We start from the raw sequence: 20009 nt of genomic DNA on the forward strand, positions 1-20009 counted from the left end.
CCCACCCCTTGCCGTGTTCCCCATCTGTTCAGAGGATCTTGCCTCATTTCTCTTCTCTTGGGTACCATGTATATCTTTTAGGTTCTTTCCTGTTTCCCAGACTCTCTGTCAGTGGGCAAGCGGGATTTTTTAAGCAGAAGTTTGGAGACAGAAAGGAAATCTGCATAGACAAAGGGAGAAAGACCAGCCGACTGCTGCCTGGAGAAGGGAGCCACGGCCTCGGCACGGCCTACACTCTGCACTCACCATGCATGCCTTACACCCAAGCTCCTCATTCGTGCAACTTACGGGCGGCATGAACAGATGAGCACTTACGCGTCCTGACGGCTACCATTCCTATTCTGACTTACTTTCCCATACAGCTTTACAATTCTAATGTTTTTACACTAAAAGCAAATGTTGGTATCCAAGGAAGCCATAAGAAAAGTCAATGGCCCTTTACTAGAACAGCTGCTACAAATGTATTTGTGATCTGTACTGCCTAAGGGAAAGTGAAGAGTCAAGAAAACTTCAGCTGAAATAAATGAAAGAGAAACAAAACACAACTGAGTGAATGAATGAATGGATGGATGGAAGAATAAATAATAAGCAAACAGACAAAAGCGTCATTGGGGAGTTGAGTTGTATGGAGGGAGAATTAGAAAGTGTCCAGTCTTAGAGGCGGATTGGTTAGCACCACATGGTGTTCTCACTGATGGTGTGCAGGGTCCCAGGTCTTCATAGCAAGCAACTTACTTATCATTGGATAGATGGATACAAAAGACAGTAATATTATATCCAGTGGGATATTATTTAGTCTTTACAAAGAAATCTTTGGTTCATAGAAACATGACTCAATGGGTAAAGTACTTTCCTCACAAGCCTGATGACCCAAGTTCAAATCCCTAGAACCCATAGAAAAGTCAAAGCACAGCAGTAGTACCTGCAATTCTAATATTTATACCAAGAGATGGGAAGTAGAATATTTACAAAAATCCTTGGAAGTTTGTGGGCTTGTTACCCTGATGTATAGCATAGAAAAACAGCAAACAGATTCTGTGTCAAGAATTTGGAAGGCGAAGACTGACTTCAGAGGTTGTCCTTTGACCGTCACACATGCTTCATGATGTGCGTATACATCAACACAGAACCTTGAGGAAAGAATGCTAAGTGTAACAAGGAAGCCACAGGAGGACAAATTTATAGACTTTTACTTCGATGAAATAGCTAAGGTAGTCACAAAATGGTGCCAGGGGCTGGTGACAGGGTGAAGTGAGATGATCTACAGTTTCAGCTGTGCAAGATGAGTAGCTTCTAAAGATCACTGTAAAATACTGCATCTGCAAAGAACAGTACTTCATATTCCAGTTCTTACAGAGAAGGTGACTTCCATAGTGAGAGTTGCCATGTTGGGGAAAAAAACACGAAAAATGGAAGGGAGGGAAGAGGGGTGGCAGGAAGTTAAGGAGAGACAGTTGGCAAGAAACCTTAATCAAGAAGGATGAAAGGAAATGAACACACTACCTTTCCGTCAAAGATGTTGTTGTAGTTATAGACAAAAAAGTGGAATGCTGACCACGAAGTGAGTGGAGGGATGGGAATTATTAAATAATTGACTCATGCAGAGTTTGCTTGGGAACAAGAAATGTTCTGGAACTGAATGGTTGTTACATAACAATTAGTGTATTTAATGTCACTGAACCAGTCAAGTGTCATATTTTATGCTATATGCATATTACCACAAAAGTATTTAGATTGTTAAAACACTCCTTTAGACAGAGTGACCAGGCATATTTGTGATTAGTATCCTGGCAAAAAAAAAATGGGAAGACAGAGTCAAAGATGCACTGGACAGCTCCACTGTCCAGGGACTTGTAGGTCACTCAAAACTTGCTTTGTCCTGAGGTAGATGATGTGGATTTGATCAAATATTCTGGCCTGCTGCTGCCCACAAGAGGCAAGATGATGCTGACTTGAAGTGGTGGTCCTGCGGGTAAGTTTTGAGATGTATTTTCAAAGAGTAGACAATGAAATGTCTTGATGCATTGGTTATGGGTGAAAGAGTGGAAATGAGAGTTGCCTAAGACAGAAAATTAAGTTTGAAAAGAACTAACAAGTTGAGAGAAAAAAGTCATGTATGTAGTGTGCGGTGATTGTGCACTCTGGGTGTTTGTGTGTTGGAAGTTTATGTTAGAATGGGCTTGTTATGGAGGGACAGTTGGGATATGAGTATTGGAGATGTTGGGGACACGTATATGTATGCCTTGGGCATCTCTATTTATTTGGTGTGTGTATTCTGTGAGTATCTTTTGGAACTGGTGTATTGAGTACATATACAAGAGTTCATATGTGCAAAAAGAATATGTACTAAGCATATATGTGTGCAAGGGGTTGTTGGGTGACGTGTGTTGAGTGTGTGTGCACTGAGTAGAGGGTAGCTATGGGGTTATTTGGGAGGGCATCAATTATATGTTTAGGGGTTTGTGTGTACTTGCAGTGTGAGTGTCTTGTTCAGGTGTATTGGGATGCGTGTCTGTAAAAGGAGATGTAAGATGAATACTATCATGAAAGGATGGAAGTCAAGGCTTGTGTAACTGATTGTGAGCACCAACCACATGGGGTGTGCTCAGTGAGTCCAGAGCAGATCCCCACAGAGGCCATTTAGCAATTTCACAGTTGTCCAGAGTGACAGAGGTTGGGAATGTCCCAAGCAGCTGTCTGGATATGAAGCAGTGCTGTTCTTTGCCAGCCCAAGTGTGGACTGTCATGAATGGGTCCCCTAAGGAATGTTGTTCCTTGTACTTCATGTACAAATACAGGTACATGAAGGGAAATGGACATAATGTCATGTATATTGTTTTTGTAAAAAAGAAGCATAACAGAACATTTGTACCATTTGAAAATGTTTAATTCATATTCTGGTGCCCTTAAGCCATGACCTACAGTTAGATGCAGAAAAATGTAGACATGACTTTTCACCTATAATTCACTATTCATGGGTACACCATGCCGTTTTAAATCAGTCATGCTGGGATTGAAATCTATTGTTTGAGGTGACAAATCAGAACGCAGTACAGCCCTCTCCAATCTTTCTGGGTCTTCTCATTTATTGAGAATTAAATTCAAAGCACTGTGATGGCCTCCAATGCCCACCCACCCTGGCTTCCAGGTATGTGACTGATCATTTCCAACAGTCTTCCACTATTAACATTGTAAGTCAAGAGCAGTAGCATCTCGTGGGTCTCTGTATATATCCAAGCCCCTCTCGGGGCATGCGAGCATGCTCTCCCACCTGACAGCTGTTTGTCCCTGTAAGTGCACATGACTTCGTGCACGGCCAGCGTCTGCCAGTCTCTGTGTACCCAGGCCTAAACCCCTATCCGTAGGCACCCCTATCTGTGGCCTTCTGCATAATTTATGTCTCACCCTAGCTCTTACTAAATGCTTGCTTGTTCAGATGAAGTCAGGTGCGTTCGGGGTAGTATGGCTGTAGTCTGCTTGATTGCTCATAAACTGGATCTTCTCCATGAATATGTGAATTCTATGAAGTCACGAGCACTGTCTGTGAACCTGGCTAATGATATAGGTGGGTGGTAAAAATTCATTACTTGAAGGACGTGAATTGATGGAAGCTGGCACGCATTCCTGCAGTCACTTACTCACTCCCCAGCTTCATAAGAGATTGGATGAGAATATACTGTTAGTAAAGGGAGACACGGTCCAGAAACTGAACAAACCTGGGAAGACGACCCTGTTGGGGATATCTTTCCATGAGATTTAGAGCAACGGATTCAAGTTTGCAGGGACATACAACCATGACAGTCTTGCAAGGCACTGGCATGTTCTTCTAGAACAGCAGGCAGAGACTGGGATACGTTTGCGTTCAGCTTCCTGGGTCACTGCTGCCCCATATTTCACCCTTTGCGCCCTTCACAGTGCCTTTCTGTGTGTCCTCATGCGCGGTCTTGCCTGATGCCTGTTGAGTGTCTTCCTTGTTTTAGGTTTTTTTGTTTGCTTGTTGTTTCCTGTCAACCTTCTTCACGAATGTCCATACTCACTCTTCACTTCTGCTGGGCTTCCTTGCTCTTCTGTCCCTCCTGCTTACTGTGTCTCATGCATCTCTGGGAACACTGTATATGTTGGAGGCTTAATCTATAATACTGCAAAGACGTATCTCCCTCTGCCTCTCTGTAATCTGCAATCTCCTTAAAGGCAGGGTTTCAACTCCTTTCTGTTTCAAGGACAGAGTTCAATTAATGACTCCAGAAGAATAAAACAATATTTGGGATTGATTTGTGTCTGTGAATTCAGGTGCTTTATAATCAGAGTTGATTGGCACAGATGTATCAGTGAATGAAAGCACTTGGAATGGATGTGCAAGTGCGTGTGTGTGTGTGTGTGTGTGTGTGCATGTGCATGCTTACACATGTGTCTAAGTGCACATTCACATGTGGGTGTGAATAAGAGTGTGGCATGTCTCCCTTTAGTAACAATGCACTCTCATATGCGTGGGTCATAGTCAGAGACATGCAGCGGAGGATGAGGAAAGCTGTTCTTTAAGAAGGTGAAGGGAACACACCAGCATTTCTGCCTCAAACAGTTCTTTGGAGATCTGCTCTAACTTGCAGAAGAGGCTCTCCAGTTGTCTGGCCTTGAGGTTTATTGTCTAGCCTGGCTTCTTGAACAGTCTTTACCACTTGGTTTTCACAGAGCAACATTCTTCCAGATTCTGTCCTCATGCATTCATGCTGTAGTGGATTACTTCCTCCATCTGTGAGCTAAGAATAAGCAATTCATCTTTAAATTGTTTATTGTCAGGTATTTGATCATGACACTAAGAAAATTAAATGATATACCTTGTGTGTTCCAGACCATCTTAGGCACATAATTTATCTTTAAATATATGTGTGTGTGTGCATGCATGTACATATACTCATATATATGTAAATATATATGTATATATTTAAATAATCACCTACATGTATAAATATATTTAAATATATAAAATGTCATATATTCATGTGATATATGCATACATTATATGAGTTTACATATGACATATTTGTTTATATATAATTTATTTGAGATATTTGCCTGAAATATATCTGTCTGGTTTTTTCCAGTTGTTTTCTATTATCTGTTTTTTGAGACAGGGTTTCACTGTGTTACAGCTCAGGCTGTCCTGGAACTCACTCTGTAAACCAGACTGGCCTCAAATTCACAGAGATCCACCTGCCTCTGCCTCCCAACAGTTGGGACTAAAGGTGTGTGCCACCACTGCCCAGTCTTTTCCAGTTGTTTATATTTTTATTTTAATGATTTTTCTATACTCTTGGGTCTCTCATAAGTCAAGAAATCCTTTTATTTGCCATTGATGTTTAAGAAGGCAATAAATGGTGTCAGTTTTCCTAATGAATATATAAATAAGTCAGCTGAGAATCTGAATCAGCTAGTAACTTTACCCCTCCAAACTCTATTTTGGGATTAACATTCTGGAAGGTAGCTAGTGGTCTCTGAATGTCCCGAGGACAAGACAAAGAGAACTATATTTAGAAGTCACCAACAACCACATGAGGAGTTCAAGTAAGTGAATGAGTATGTCCACACATACTTGCCATTAAGGAAGAGACTATCTGAGTGCTTAGCCTGGCTGTTAGCAGGAAGAAAGGCAACTAGGATGTTTAAATATCTTCTAAAGGTCTTTGCCGCTCACATTTCTTTAACGTCTTGTTTTCTTTCCACTGCACCTATTTCCTTACTGAGGTTTCCTGGGTCCAACTATCTCTTCTCTAGTTCCTTCTATATCAAGTTCTGGGCAGTTGCTTTCCTTTCGTGATTATTTTTTTGTAGTCTGTTCCCAAGTTTTCTCTTCTCAAAATTGGTTTAAAAACCTGTTTGCTAGGCTGGAGAGGTGGTCCAGTGGCTAAGAGCATTGGTTGCTCTTCCAGAGTTCCAGAGTTGTCAGCCCTTATGTGGTGGCTCACAATCATCCACCATGCATAAATCCAGTTTCAAAGGCTCCAACAGCCTCTTTTGTCTTCTTTGGGTACTGCATGCACTAATCTATGCAAGTACATATATATATAAGTAAAGTAAAAAGCAAATCATATTTTCTCTCTCTCTCTCTCTCTCTCTCTCTCTCTCTCTCTCTCTCTCTCTCTCTCTCTCTCTCTCTGTGTGTGTGTGTGTGTGTGTGTGTGTGTGTGTGTTTTGAGACAAGGTTTATTTGTGTAGCTTTGTAGACCAGGCTGGCCTTGAACTCACAGAGATCCATCTGCCTCTGCCTCCCAAGTTCTTGGATTAAAGTCATACACCACTACCGCCCAGCACAATTCATTTATATATATATATATATATATATATATATATATATATACATATATATAGTATTTTAGAAGTACTTATATTTACATATCAAGCCCCCAATTTCCTTGCCCTCCCATGCTCCAGACATACCCTCCCAGCCCACCTCCACCCACTCCCCAAGGATAGTGAGGACCTGGGGGGGGCAACAAAGTCTGTCACATCATTTGGGGGAGGCCCAGGCCCTCCTTCCCATATCTGGGTTTCACAAAGTCCATTTGTGCTTTAGGGATAAACACTGGCTCCACTTTTAAAGTTACCATAGACTGCCCAGGCCTCCCAGCTGGCACCCACATTTAGAGGGCTTGGTTCAATTCAATTCTGTTTTCCCATCTTTAAGACTAGAGTCTCCATGCTCTTCACTAGGTCAGGTCAACTGTTTCTGCAGGTTTCTCCAGCACAGTCTTGGCTCCTATGTTCATCTCTCCTTTCTCTCCTCAACTGGATTCTAGGAGTATGACTCAGTGTTTAGCTGTGGGTGCCTAAGGTAGTCATCAATTTCATTATAGGGGAAGAGTATCAAAGGCAGCCTCTTCACCACTGCCTAGATCCTTAGTTGGGGTCATCCCTATGGATCCCCTAACTTTTTCTCTGTGCCAGACCTCTCTCCAAACCTATATTGGCTCCCTCTATCAAAGTATCTGATTTCTTGCCCTCCTCTATTCCTCCCCTGTCCCAGTCCTCCTGTTCTCTCCTGTTCTACCCTTTCTCCCCTTCTTAGCTTCCCACCTCCATCCTCTCTCCCCTTGCTTCGAATTTGCTCAGGGGTTCTTGTCCCCCTCCCCATCTTCCAGGGACCAAGCGTTCTTCTCTTGGAGTCTTCCTTGTTTCCTACTTTCTCTGGTGGTGTGGATTGTAGGCTGTTACTCCTTTGCTCTATGTCTAATATCCATATATAAGTGAGTACATAATCTACTTGTTTTTCTGTGATTGGGTTACACCACTCAGGATTTATTTTTTCAATTCCATCTATTTGACTGAGAATTTCAAGGTTTCATTGTTTTTTTCCTTCTGATTAATAATCCATTGTGTAAATGTACCACATTTTCTCCATCCATTCTTTGGTTGAGAGGCATCTAGGTTTCTTCCAGGTTGTGGCTATTACAAAAACTCTGCTATAAAAATAGTTGAACACATGTCCTTGTTGTATGAATGTGCATCCTTTGGGTATATGCCCAAGAGAGTAATTGCTGGGTCTTGATGTAGACTGATTCCCATTTTCCTGAGAAACCAACATGCTAATTTCCAAAGTAGTCATACAAGTTTTCACTTCCAACAGCACTGGAGGACTGTTCCTCTGTTACCATATCCTCTCCAGCATAGACTGTCATTGGTGTTTTTGATTTTAGCCAATCTGGCTAGTATAAGATGGTATCTCAGAGTTGTTTTGAGTTGCATTTCCCTCATAGATAAGGATGTTGAGCACTTTCTCAAGCATCTTTCAGCCATTTTGGATGCCTCTATTGAGAATTCTCTATTTAGTTCTGCAGCCCCACTTTTTAATTGGATTATTTGGTGTTTTGGAGACTTGCTTTTTTAGTTCATTGTATATTTTGGGAATCAGCCTTCTGTCAGATGTGGGGTTGGTGAAGATTTTTTCCCATTCTGTGGGCTGCCATTTTGTCTTGTTGACTGGGTCTTTTGCCTTACAGAAGCTTCTCAGTTTCAGGAGTTCCTATTTATTAATTGTGGATCTCAATTTCTGTGGTACGGGTATTATGTTTAGGAAGTGGTCTCCTGTACCAATTCATTCAAAGATACCTCCCAATTTCCCTTCTAAGAGGTTCACTGTGACTGGATTTCTGTTGAGGTCTTTGATCCATTTGGACTTAAGTTTTGTGCATTGCAATAGATATGGATCTATCTGTAGTCATCTACATGTCTGCATCCAGTTATGCCAGCACCATTTTTTGAAGATGCTTTATTTTTCCATAACATTAGCTTCTTTATCAAAAATTAGGTTTTCGTAGGTCTGTGGGTTAATATTAGGGTTTTCAATTTGATTCCATTGATCTACCTGTCTACTTTCGTGTCAGTACCAAGCTGTTTTCAGGACAAAGGCTGTAAAATAGAGGTTGAAGTCAGGGATGGAGATGCCTCCAGAAGTTGTTTTATTGTACAGGGTTGTTTTGCCTATCCTGGCTTTTTTGTGTTTCCATATAAAGTTGGCTATTGTTCTTTCAAGGTTTGTGAAGAGTTGTGCAGGTATTTTGATGGGGATTGAATTGAATCTGTAGATTGCTTTTGATAAGATTGGCATTTTTACTATGTTGATCCTACCTATCCAATAGCATGGGAGATCTTTATATTTCCATCTTCAATTTCTTTCTTTATAGACTCAAAGTTCTTGATATATATAGGTCTTTCACTTGTTTAGTTAACATTATCCGAAGATATTTTATGTTGTTTGTGACTATTGTAAATTGTGATGTTTCTCTGTTTATTGTCTCTATATAGTAGGACTACTGGTTTTTGCGAGTAATTTTTTATCCTGCAACTTTGTTGAAGGTTTTCATCAGCTGTAGGAGTTCCCCCGTAGAGTTTTTTGAGTCGCTTCTGTAAACTATCATATCATCTGCTTACAGTAAGAATTTGACTTCTTCCTTTCCAATCTGTATCCCCTTGATTGCCTTTTGTTGTCTTATTGCTCTAACTAGAACATCAAGTACAATGTTGAAGAGATACAGAGAGAGTGGGCAGCCTTGTCTTATTCCTGATTTTAGAGGAATTGCGTTGTGTTTCTCACCATTTAGTTTGATGTTGGCTGTTGGTTTACTGTTTATTGCTTTTATCATGTTTAGGTATGTTCCTGTAATTCCTAAGCTCCCCAAGACCTTTGTCATAAAAGGGTGTTGGATTTTTCTCAAAGGCATTTTCATCATCTAGTGAGATGACCAAGTGGTTTTTCTTTTTCAGTTTGGTTATATGGTGGATTACATTGCTAGATTTTTGTATGTTGAACCATTCCTGGATCCCTTGAATGAAGCCTACTTGATCATGGTGGATGATTTCTCTGATGTGTTCTTGGATTTGATTTGCCAGTATTTTGTTGAGTATTGTTGCATCTATGTTCATGAGGGATATTGGTCTGTAGTTCTGTTTCTTAACTGTTTCTTTGTGTGACTTTGGTACCAAGGTATTTGTAGCCTAATAAAAAGAGTTTGGCAGTGTCCCTCCTGTTTCTATTGTGTGGAACACTCTGAAGAATACTGGTAATAGTTCGTCTTTGACCTTCTTGTAGAATTCTGTATTGAACCCATCTGGCCCTGGGATTTTTTTGGTTGGGAGACTTTTCTTTTCAAGACAGTGTTTCTCTATTGTTTTGGAGGCTGTCCTGGAACTCACTCTGTAGACCAGGCTGGTGTCTCCTTCCGGGGTGCTGGGATTAAAGGTATGTGCCACCAAAGTCCAACAAGTTGGGAGACTTTTGATGACTACTTCTATTTCATTAGGGATTATAGGTCAGTTTAAATTGCTTATCTGTTCTTGATTTAATTTTGGTAAGTGATATCTATGAAGAAATGTTTTGATTTCCTTTAGATTTTGGAATTTTGTGGAGTACAGGTTTTCAAAGTATGACCTGATGATCCTCTGGATTTCCTCAGTGTCTGTTGTTATATTCCCATTTTAATTTCTTATTTTGTTAATTAGCATGCTGTCTCTGCCTTTTGGTTAGTTTGGATAAAGGTTTGTCTATCTTGTTGATTTTCTTGAAGAACCAACTCTTTGTTTCATTGATTCTTTGTATTGTTTTCCTAGTTTACACTTTATTGATTTCAGCCCTCAATTTGATTATTTCCTGGCATCTACTCCTCAGGGGTGAGTTTGCTTCTTTTTGTTCTTTCTTTTTGTTCTAGAGATTTGAGTTGTGCTGTTAATTCTTTAGTGTGACTATTCTCCAATTCCTTCATGTGGGCATTTAGTGCTATGAACTTTCCTCTTTCCACTGCTTTCAAAGTGTCCCATGAGTTTGGGTATGCTGTGTGTACATTCTCATTGAATTCTAGGACGCCTTTAATTTTTTTTCTTCCTTGACTCAGGGACGGTGCAATTGAGTGATGTTAAATTTCCATGAGTTTGTAGGTTTTCTGCAATTTGTGTTGTTGAATTCTAACTTTCATCTATGGTGATCTGATAGGATACAGGGGATTATTCCAATTTTTTTTGATTCTGTTGAGGTGTGCTATGTTGCTGAGTATGTGGTCTATTTTAGAGACGGTTCCATGTGGTGCTGAGAAGAAGGTATATCCTTTTGTGTTTGGATGGAATGTTCTATAGATATCTGTTAATGCCAATTGGGTCATAACTTCTGTTAGTTCCTTTGTTTCTTTGTTAATTTTCTGTCTGGTGGTCCTGTCTAGTGGTGATAGAAGGGTGTTGCCCTCCCCACCCCTGCCCTCTGCTTGAGGTGAGTGTGGGCTCTCCTCAGGACCCAACTTCCACCATCATCCCCTCCTTGTGTCTTCCTGGCCCTGCTCCTCAAGTAGAGTCAACCATTCCTTGCAAGAAGGACCACCCTGGGTCTGGCCAAACCTCAGTGTTGGCCCACCCTCCTCCCTCTGCTCTCTGCTTGAGTCTTGGCCCTCCTGTGCCCTCCCCTTGAGTGAGGAAAATACTAGGAGAGATCAGACCAATCAGAGTTACAGATACTGAAGTCTTGGCCCACATACATCTCCAGAAGAAGGGATGGGAAGACAACAGTATAAGAACACACACAACAACAGAAAGACCAATATGACACCACTAGAATCTCGTGACTGCATACCAGAAAGACCTGAAAAGCACAATGCAGATGAAGCAGAAGTGAAGGACCTTAAAAACTATTTTATGAAGATGATAGAGACCCTTAAAGAGGAAATGAGAGCACCCCTTAAAGAAATAGAAGAAAAACAAACAAAAATTACATGAAATTGAGGAAAAGACAAACCAAACAATTCAAGAAATAAACAAATCAAGAGATTTCTTTAAGAAAATAATGTAGAGAAAGCCAAGAATAAACAACCAAACAAGTGAAGGAGACAATTCAAATAGCTCAAGGCTTGAAAGCTGAAATAAAAGCAAAAAAGAAAACACAGAATGAGGGAATGTTGGAAATGGAAAAGCTGGGTAAACAAACATGAACTACAGATGTAAGTATAACCAATAGAATACAAGAGATAGAAGACAGAATCTCAGGTGTCGAAGACTCACTGGAGGATGTACAGTCATCGACCAAAAAAAATCTCAAGTTCAACAAATCCCTAAAACCAAATATCCAGGAAATATGGGACACCATGAAAAGGCCGAACCTAAGAATAATATGTATAGATAAAAGTGAAGAACATCTCAAAGGTACAGGAAACATAATCAACAAAATCGTAGAAGAAAACTTCACCTAAAGAAAGATATGCCTATGAAAGTACAAGAAGCTTACAGAACAACAAATGGAGTGGACCACAAAAAAGTCCCCTCACCACATAGTAATCAAACATACACAATAAAGAAAGAATATTAATAGCAGCAAAGGAAAAATTCAAGTAACATATAAAGGCAGACCTATCTGAATTACACCCAACTTCTCAATGGAAACTTTGAAAGTCAGAAAGTCCTGGATAGATTTTCTACAAATGCTAAGGGAACAAGGATGCAAGCCCAGACAACTGTACCAAAAAAAGCTTTCAACCATTATAGATGGAGAAAACAAAATATTCCATGACAAAACCAGATTTAAACAATACATATCCACAAATCCAGCCCTGCAGAAAGTACTGGAAGGAAAATTACAACCCAATGAAGATAACTACACTCACAAAAACATAGGCAATAGATAATCCCTCTTTACCAAACACCAAAAGAAAAAAGGGGGGATCCACACACAATAATATCACCACCACCAAATCCAAATCAAGCATGAATCAGCAATCACTGGTCACTAATATCCCTCAATGTCAATGGTCTTAAATGTCTATAAAAAGACACAGGCTAATAACGTATATGAAGACAGAATCCATCCTTCTGCTGTATGCAAAAAACACATCTCAATGTCAAAGACAGAAGTTACCTCAGAGTTAAGTGTTGGGAAAAGATTTTGCAATCAAATGGACCCAAGAAACAAGCTGTGTAGCAATTCTAATACCTAACAAGTTAGATTTCAAACTAAAATCAATCAAAGAGATGAAGATGGGCATTTCATATTCATCACAGGAAAAGTCTATCAGGATAAAGTTTCAATCCTCAATATCTATGCCCCAAATACGAAGGCACCCACGTTCATAAGATAAATATTACTAAAGTTCAAATCACACATAAAACCTCACATCCTTACAGTGGAAGATTTCAACACTCACCAAATCATTCTTACAAAGAAAAAAATTAAAAGTCTATTTGCCACTAACATTCCCATTGTTGAGTTGGTAAGAATTCCTGTCTGATACTTTTTATCTTGAAACAACATTAGAATTTCAGAAGTTTTCATAATAGTAAAGTTTTGGGGTGTACCCCTTGTGTCCCCTGATGTGAAAAAAATCATAAAATCTTTAAATGTTGCTTCCTTCAGTTGTTTTTATCTTATTCAAATGGTAAATTTCTTTTTCCTTAAATTCTTCAATTCTTGGTGGTTTGTTAGTTGATAGTTTATTCTGTAGGAAGAGCTGTTTCCTTTCTCTTCAGTTATATCTCTGCTATATTATGAACTTGCGACTACTTATCTGATTTCATGGGCTATAATCCACTGTTGACATTACTTTTTGTCAACTTTCTGGAACTTTCCAGCTTCAGCCACCCTAGGCTTTTCCTGCTTTAGTCCATATGCCCTGTGAATACATCCTCATTCCTTCTGATGATTTCCTTGCCACCATGCAGTACTCCAGAGTCACTTCCTACTTCTGGTGATAATGTCCAAGAGTCAACCACCTTTCAGGGGTCAATGTACTCTTTTGTTGGAGGTTGACAATAGAACACTAACTACTCAGTGACAGGCTTTTTGCTATTGAGGTGTCATGGCTATTAGGAAGTATATGATAACCCAAGCAAACATGATGTTTTGCTTGTTATTTTAACAACAAACCCCATGAACGCCTTGGAGGAATTTGTTCAAGAAAAACTATACTGCTTTTTAATACATAATATTCTCATACCCTTCTTTTGGTCTTTCATACATGGTCTTAGTACATTTTTGTTGCTATAACAGGTTATCTAGAGCTAGATAATTGATGTAGAATATATATATATATATATGTGTGTGTGTGTGTGTGTGTGTGTGTGTGTGTGTGTGTGTTCATTTGGAAAATGGTTATGGAGGCTACCAAGTCCAGCACTGTTGTGCTGGTGTCTGGTATGAGTCACCATACTGTGTCATAACATGGATGAAGGACATACAAACAGGCAGAGGACAAAAAAGAAACTTAGCAGACTTATCCTTGCATCAGGAACCCACTCCCATAGCGATGGCAATGATCCACACTGTAGCAATGGTATTTAATTTCAATGTGAGTTTTGGAAAGGAGACTGTAGTAGATATTCTAGATCCATGCCAACATAAATAAAAGAGCTCAAAGACTTCAGTGATGTCTCCTTAAAAGTTACCAAATTTGTGACTGGAGGAATGGCACAGCAGTTGAGAGCACAAGCCACTGTTCCAGAGGATCTGGGTTATATTCTCAGCATGAACACAGTGGCTCACAATTATTTGTAACTCCACTTCCATGGGATCCAATCCCCTCTTCTGGCCTCTCTGGGCACCAAGCATATACAGTGATACCCAGATATATTTACCAGCAAAACACTTGTGTATACAGAATATATTTTTCAATTTACCAAGATAAAGAGATCTGGGGAATATCAGTTCTATCTATTTATGAGATATAGGCAAGGAAGAATTTATGTCAACAGTAGGAAAATAATTAAGATCAGTTTGAAATTGAGTAATCTTTAGCCATGCCTGTATTTCCAACAAAGTAGACCATGTGAATTAGTTGAACTTAATGAATAAAACATCACCAATGCTAATATTTATAAGCAGTTGTTGTCATATAGTTCTCTAGTTTAAGAGAAAATTTACAGAATATTTTGTATTAGTATTTGTATTATTATCACATAAACTTTCTATAGTCACACACAGTTCAGGCAACACACAGTTGCCATCTGGACAAAATTCTAAGAATGTATCATTTTTTTAATATATACATTTTATTTTTATTTATTTTTTAAACTCTTTTTATTTTAAATTTAAATTAGAAACAAAGTTGCTTCACATGTCAATACCAGGTCCCTCCCCTTTCCCTCCCCTCCTCCCATGCCCTGCCACCAACCCCCCCAACACCTCCTAATTTTCCCAGGGAAGGTGAGGTCCTCCATGAGGGTGTCCATAGTCTGTCATTTCATCCAGGGCAGGGCCTAGACCTTCCCACAATAGTCCAGGGTGAGAGTGCGTCTCTCATTGTTGGATGGGTACCCGAAGTCCATTTGTATGCCAAGGATAAATATTGATCTACTACCCAAGGCCCAATAGATTGCCTAGGCCTCCTCACTTACACCCACATTCAGGGGGTCTTGATCAGTCCCATACTGGATCATTTTTAAAGGCTAAGGATTGCTCTGAAGAGGAATCAGAGTTTTAAGAATGTGAGCTTTGAACTGGAAAATTCTACCAGATAACATGGTCTTCTAGTTTCCTTTCTTTTGCTGTAACCAATACATGACCAATGCAACTTGGGGAGAAAAGGCTTTATTTCATCTTACACTTTCAGGACACTGTCCATCCTTGAGAAATGTCAGGAAGCGTCAGGAGGCAGGCTTTCTGGCTATTTGTTCAGCATTCCCTCTGGCCAAGGGAGTGCAGAAGAAACCATGGAAAAGTGTTGCTTGTTGTTTGAGTTGTCAACTCCAGGACCATTTGCCTAGGGATGGTGACATCCATGGGGGACTGGGCCATCTTATATCGATTAATAAACAAGACTCTCTTCCCATAGACATGCCCATAGTCCAATCTGCTCTAGGAAATTCCTTAATCAAGGCTTCTGTCTCAAGATGTCTCCAGGCTGTGACAAATTTCCATCTAAAGCTTACAGGGATATGTGGTAGATCCCCCGCCCCAATTCCTATTGGTTTATTGTTTCCGGAGTGAATCCACCTGCATAGAATGAGTTCCCCAAGATGCAGCTTGACTGAAAACTCCTTGTTTGCAAATTCAGAAATAATGGGCATAGCAAATGTGTTGATTGTCCTACAAATGAACTAGACCATCTCTTTGCTAGACAGTATCACATACCCACCAAAATAAAGAGAGGCTCTTGAGGAAATATTCTAGATTCTTTGAGAGAGTACCCTGATGTCTCAACAGCACAAGGACATTTCATTCAAGACCATCAGTGAATGGTTACACATGATACTTCTGTGGAAACCACAGTGTCAGAGCTGAAGGTGTTGAAGGAATCTTATGTATTCCTCAGATCTTGTATCCATACTAAACATTCACAACATGATTGAAAAAAAAAACATAAGTAAGCCATACATATATTTTCTTAGTTTCATTAGTGAATAATTCAGGCTTAATGATTTTCCAGCTGCTGAGAGAACTACTGAGGGAAACTAATGAATACTTGTATTTGAAAGCTCAATGGCTGGCATTTTCTGCTAGCAGAAGAGTGATTAGAGAAAGTGTTGAGTTGACACACACACACACACACACACGTTTCATTTAGTTATTTATGTTCTAATTTCAACTTCCCATTTCCAACATTCAAAGTCTTTTTAAAAAATGAAAGAGCTAATTAGTTTTCTACTGAAGTATTGCTCCTGAGACACTTGCTTCAGTTTCTTCTCACAGACAGAAGTCTTACTAGTAAAATTCCTAATAGTGTGCTGCTTCCTCATTTCATTAAATAGTCTTTGGTATTTGAATTTTTATGATGGCACTCTGAGCTTGAAGCCCTTGTAAATTTTTTTCTGAGGTCCTGCAGTCATTTTCTCTGAAGACTAAGAGGGATGGGAAGGTTCAGAGCCTTGGGGAGGCTGAGGGGTTAGCTGAAGTATCTAAGTAGGGCCAGCAGGGGCTGCTGCCAGAGACAAGGCAGCCACATTCCTGGTATGTCTGGCCTTGGACGCACTTAACATCATAATCTGGATTCTATTAAGGGAATTTTGTCTTTTTCCTTTGCAAGAGTCACCCCCTACCATGACAAATATTTTTAAATATATATATATATATATATTTAAGTTGGGAAAGCAAACTTCTTCCCAAAAGAAATTTATAGTTCACATTTATACCAATTTCTTACTAACTAGAGCAAGCTAGGCTCTCCCAAAAGCTTCAGTTTTCCTGTAAAACGTTAGTCTCCTTTGGAAGAAGCGGGCCTGCTTTTATAGGCAGTGGGATAAAACAGTACAGATGTGCCCGTGCTGGGGCAGGCTGCTGAATGGGCCTGCAGAGCATGGAGGCTTTCAATGTGGAGAAAAAAAAGCACGGAAGAGAAAAGGCTGTGTTGGGGATGGGAAGACAGCAGTGTCCACAAATGAAGGCGATGATAAGCGTTTGATCCAGCTAGCATTGCCTTCTTCTTCATTCCGTGGGAAGTGACCGAGGCTGTTCCAAGTCATTTTCACAAAGCAGTTTTTGCAGGTACCCAGCTTACCCACGAGTGACCATTGCCTTCTCACCATACAGGACTGTGGTGATGCCTGTGGCCAAAGAGTTTGATCCAGACATGGTCCTGGTCTCTGCCGGATTTGATGCACTGGAAGGACACATCCCTCCCCTAGGTGGTTACAAAGTGACAGCAAAATGCAAGTATCTCTTTCAAGATGTAATGAAATGCTGTGACATCATACACTGCTTAGTTCTTTAAGATGCACAATAGCTTTTACATGAGTTTGGTAAACTTTGGAGAGCCATTTAAAAATGTCTGGCATGATAATTATTGTTTGGTCAGTTTCACGTCTCTGTAAAAATTTTCATTGAATAAGAGCAAAAATTTTTCCTAATGGTGGACTTGATGGATGGATGTGTCAAAATTTCATGCATTTTAGGAGTCTTGCTTTTCATTTAAAGAGTAAAGTGATATGACGTCTGTTTATGATATATTAACTGATCTGAGAAGCTACTGGGATTATTGCATGGAAAACATAGTTTTCATTTTTATTCCAATGTACATGGGATAGAAACAGCTATTTGGCAATAATGTTATGTGCTTTTAGGTTCAAATACAAGCTCAGTCATGTTACAGCAATCCTATGGATCCCTTAGGTCTACGCTGGTCTTCTGTTGGGTTGTAAGGACACACTTTCTGTCTGTGTTCTATAGCAGCCAGCTACCAAGCAAAAAAAAAAGAATTTTGTGTTTTATTGCATTTGAAGAATATGGCTCCATGGAATTGAGCTAGAACAATTTCTCTACCCTGAGTATGAAAGCAAGGCATATAAATATGTATTGGCACTGTGCAGACACTAAACAAGAAGAGACTGTCCAAACACACAGAGGACGTGATCCCGTGTCATGTGCCTTTGAGGAGTCGAAAGCAAACAGCTTAAGTAGTTGTAAGTGGGAGCGGTGCGTTTGGAACAAGTTTGCTGTATTAATTTGAACAGAACTGAAGAAACAGATTCCTGCCAACCTTTGTCCTTAGTTGGCTGCTCATGTGAGAGCATTTCTGCACTCTAATTATTCCAGTAACATTGTTAGGTAGTGACTATTTTTAACATCTATTATTTACCCAGGGCTTTGGTGCCTTGTTGTCTATCTAAAACATGTTAAAATAGGCAACCCCACACAAACAACAAAAAATAGATAATGTGTAACTGTGGTAAAATTGACTGTAGAGGCATTTTCTCGTATTAAATATCTTTAGGATTCCTCTGGTGATGTTGCTGACGGAACTCACCTCTAATAGAAGTTAGTCTTTCCTTGGCAGACATCTCTCATTTGAATCAAGGCTGGTGACTGGTTTAAGTTTAATAAAGAAAAATAGAGTTTTACCTCAAAATAAAAAAGAACCCAAAATGACACAAAACACATGGAAAGAAAGACAGAAATCTGGGAAAGGAGGCCCTTTTCATGGGATCCACACATCTCCTTCAGGAGTAAGGGATGCTGACCTTGGAGTCTTTTTACTTGCCAAGAGGTGGAGATTCACATGTTCATCCCTCAGAAGTGGAAGGGACTAATCTTTGTGTTGAATTTTGGAAAAATGAGATTCAAATCTCAAATTCACATTAAAAAGTAGAATCAAAAACAGTGATCCTAGGAACATTGGTTCTAACACTATTTGCTTCAGTAGTATCAGTCAGTTTTCTGGTGCTATAATAAAGTAGCTGAGACAATCAACTTATGCAATGGGGAAGGTTTGTTTCAGCTAATAGCTTTTAAGTTTATGGTTAGTGGGCCTGTTGTTTGAGAACCCATAATGAAGCCACACGTTATGGTGAGAAGCAAGTGGAGAATACATCTGTTGTCTCATTGGTGGGGACAAAGGGAGAAGAAAGGCCCTAGAATGGTATAGTTGTCCTTGAGAGTACCTCTTCAATGACCAGGAACCCTTCCACTAGACCCTGCCTCTGAAATTCCTACTTCTTCCCTGTAGTGCGTGGTTGTCCTTGAGAGTACCTCTTCAATGACCAGGAACCCTTCCACTAGACCTTGCCTCTGAAATTCCTACTTCTTCCCTGTAGTGTGTGGTTGTCCTGGAGACCAAGTGGATAATATGGTGGCCTCAGACCACAGTTCTATCAAACACAATGCAATGAACTCTTCAGTATTTCAAATCTACTAGCATATTTGTATTTACATAGGGGATATTTTATTGCTTTCTATTGTACTTGATTGAAATGGAATGAGGTATGTGCTGGTTTTTTCTTCGCTAAGAAAAAATTATGTCATCATATACAAAAGAATAGAGAATTGCAATGTGCATCCGAAAGGTCACATTAGGGTCAAAGACCCACAAGTACCATGTGTGATAACATGAACACCAACACCCCTTCTGATGCATCATATTGGGAGGTTTCAGGACGCTGGCTGTTTTCACTATAGATGTCACCACCCTACCTGGGTAAACCTGGGATTGCTGCCCAGTCTTCTAGAGACCCAAGTGGCTGTCCACTGCCTTGCTCCAGGCAGATGCATTTCACTTCAACTTGACAGACATGCGATTAAAATTGAGATCTCAGTGCTCCATGCCAGAAGTCACCCTGCAAATGTGGAGAATCCCAGCACAAAGTTGAAAATGGAGTATAAATCTAAAGTAAATTGTAACTAAACTATATGAAAACAAATGTTCTACTAAACTTTTTCAATTTTGGCTAAACTCATTCTTGCTCCAAGTAAAACATTGGATGATTTGATCTGAAAGCGATTTGAGTATACTGTCATTTCAGACATCTGAAAATCTATTTCCTTGGCACATCAAATTGAGTTTTTCCAGTACTTTATTTTATATTTTTGAAAGGAAAAGAAAGATCAAGTCAAAACAACAATGGATTTTGTTCATTTTAAAGATCTAAATAGCTGTCTGACTTAAACGGAAGAAAGGTGATTTTAAATAAAGATGATTCCTAAACGGTAATATTTTCATCTCTCTTCTTTCCTTATGTTTGTATCTAGTTATTAAACTACAACATAAAGATTGGTCTTTGTTTGTGCTAAAGTTGAAAACATTTTCAATGGAGTTTTAGAAATATTTATTAAGAATTATTGT

At 39.6% G+C, this 20009-nt stretch overlaps 1 protein-coding gene across 17 annotated transcripts in view; it reads left to right on the plus strand.

Moving 5' to 3' along the window:
* The window catches only part of Hdac9 (histone deacetylase 9), an 888277-nt gene that overhangs the window by 764808 nt on the left and 103460 nt on the right, over positions 1-20009 (plus strand). For all 17 annotated transcript variants that reach the window (XM_040743251.1, XM_040743249.1, XM_040743250.1 and 14 more), the window contains one exon: positions 16985-17103. In XM_040743251.1, coding sequence (XP_040599185.1) covers positions 16985-17103 — 119 coding nt within the window. The remainder of the gene's footprint in view (positions 1-16984; positions 17104-20009) is intronic.

This window comes from Mesocricetus auratus, unplaced genomic scaffold, assembly GCF_017639785.1.
Source record: "Mesocricetus auratus isolate SY011 unplaced genomic scaffold, BCM_Maur_2.0 Super-Scaffold_15014, whole genome shotgun sequence".
NCBI lineage: Eukaryota > Metazoa > Chordata > Mammalia > Rodentia > Cricetidae > Mesocricetus > Mesocricetus auratus.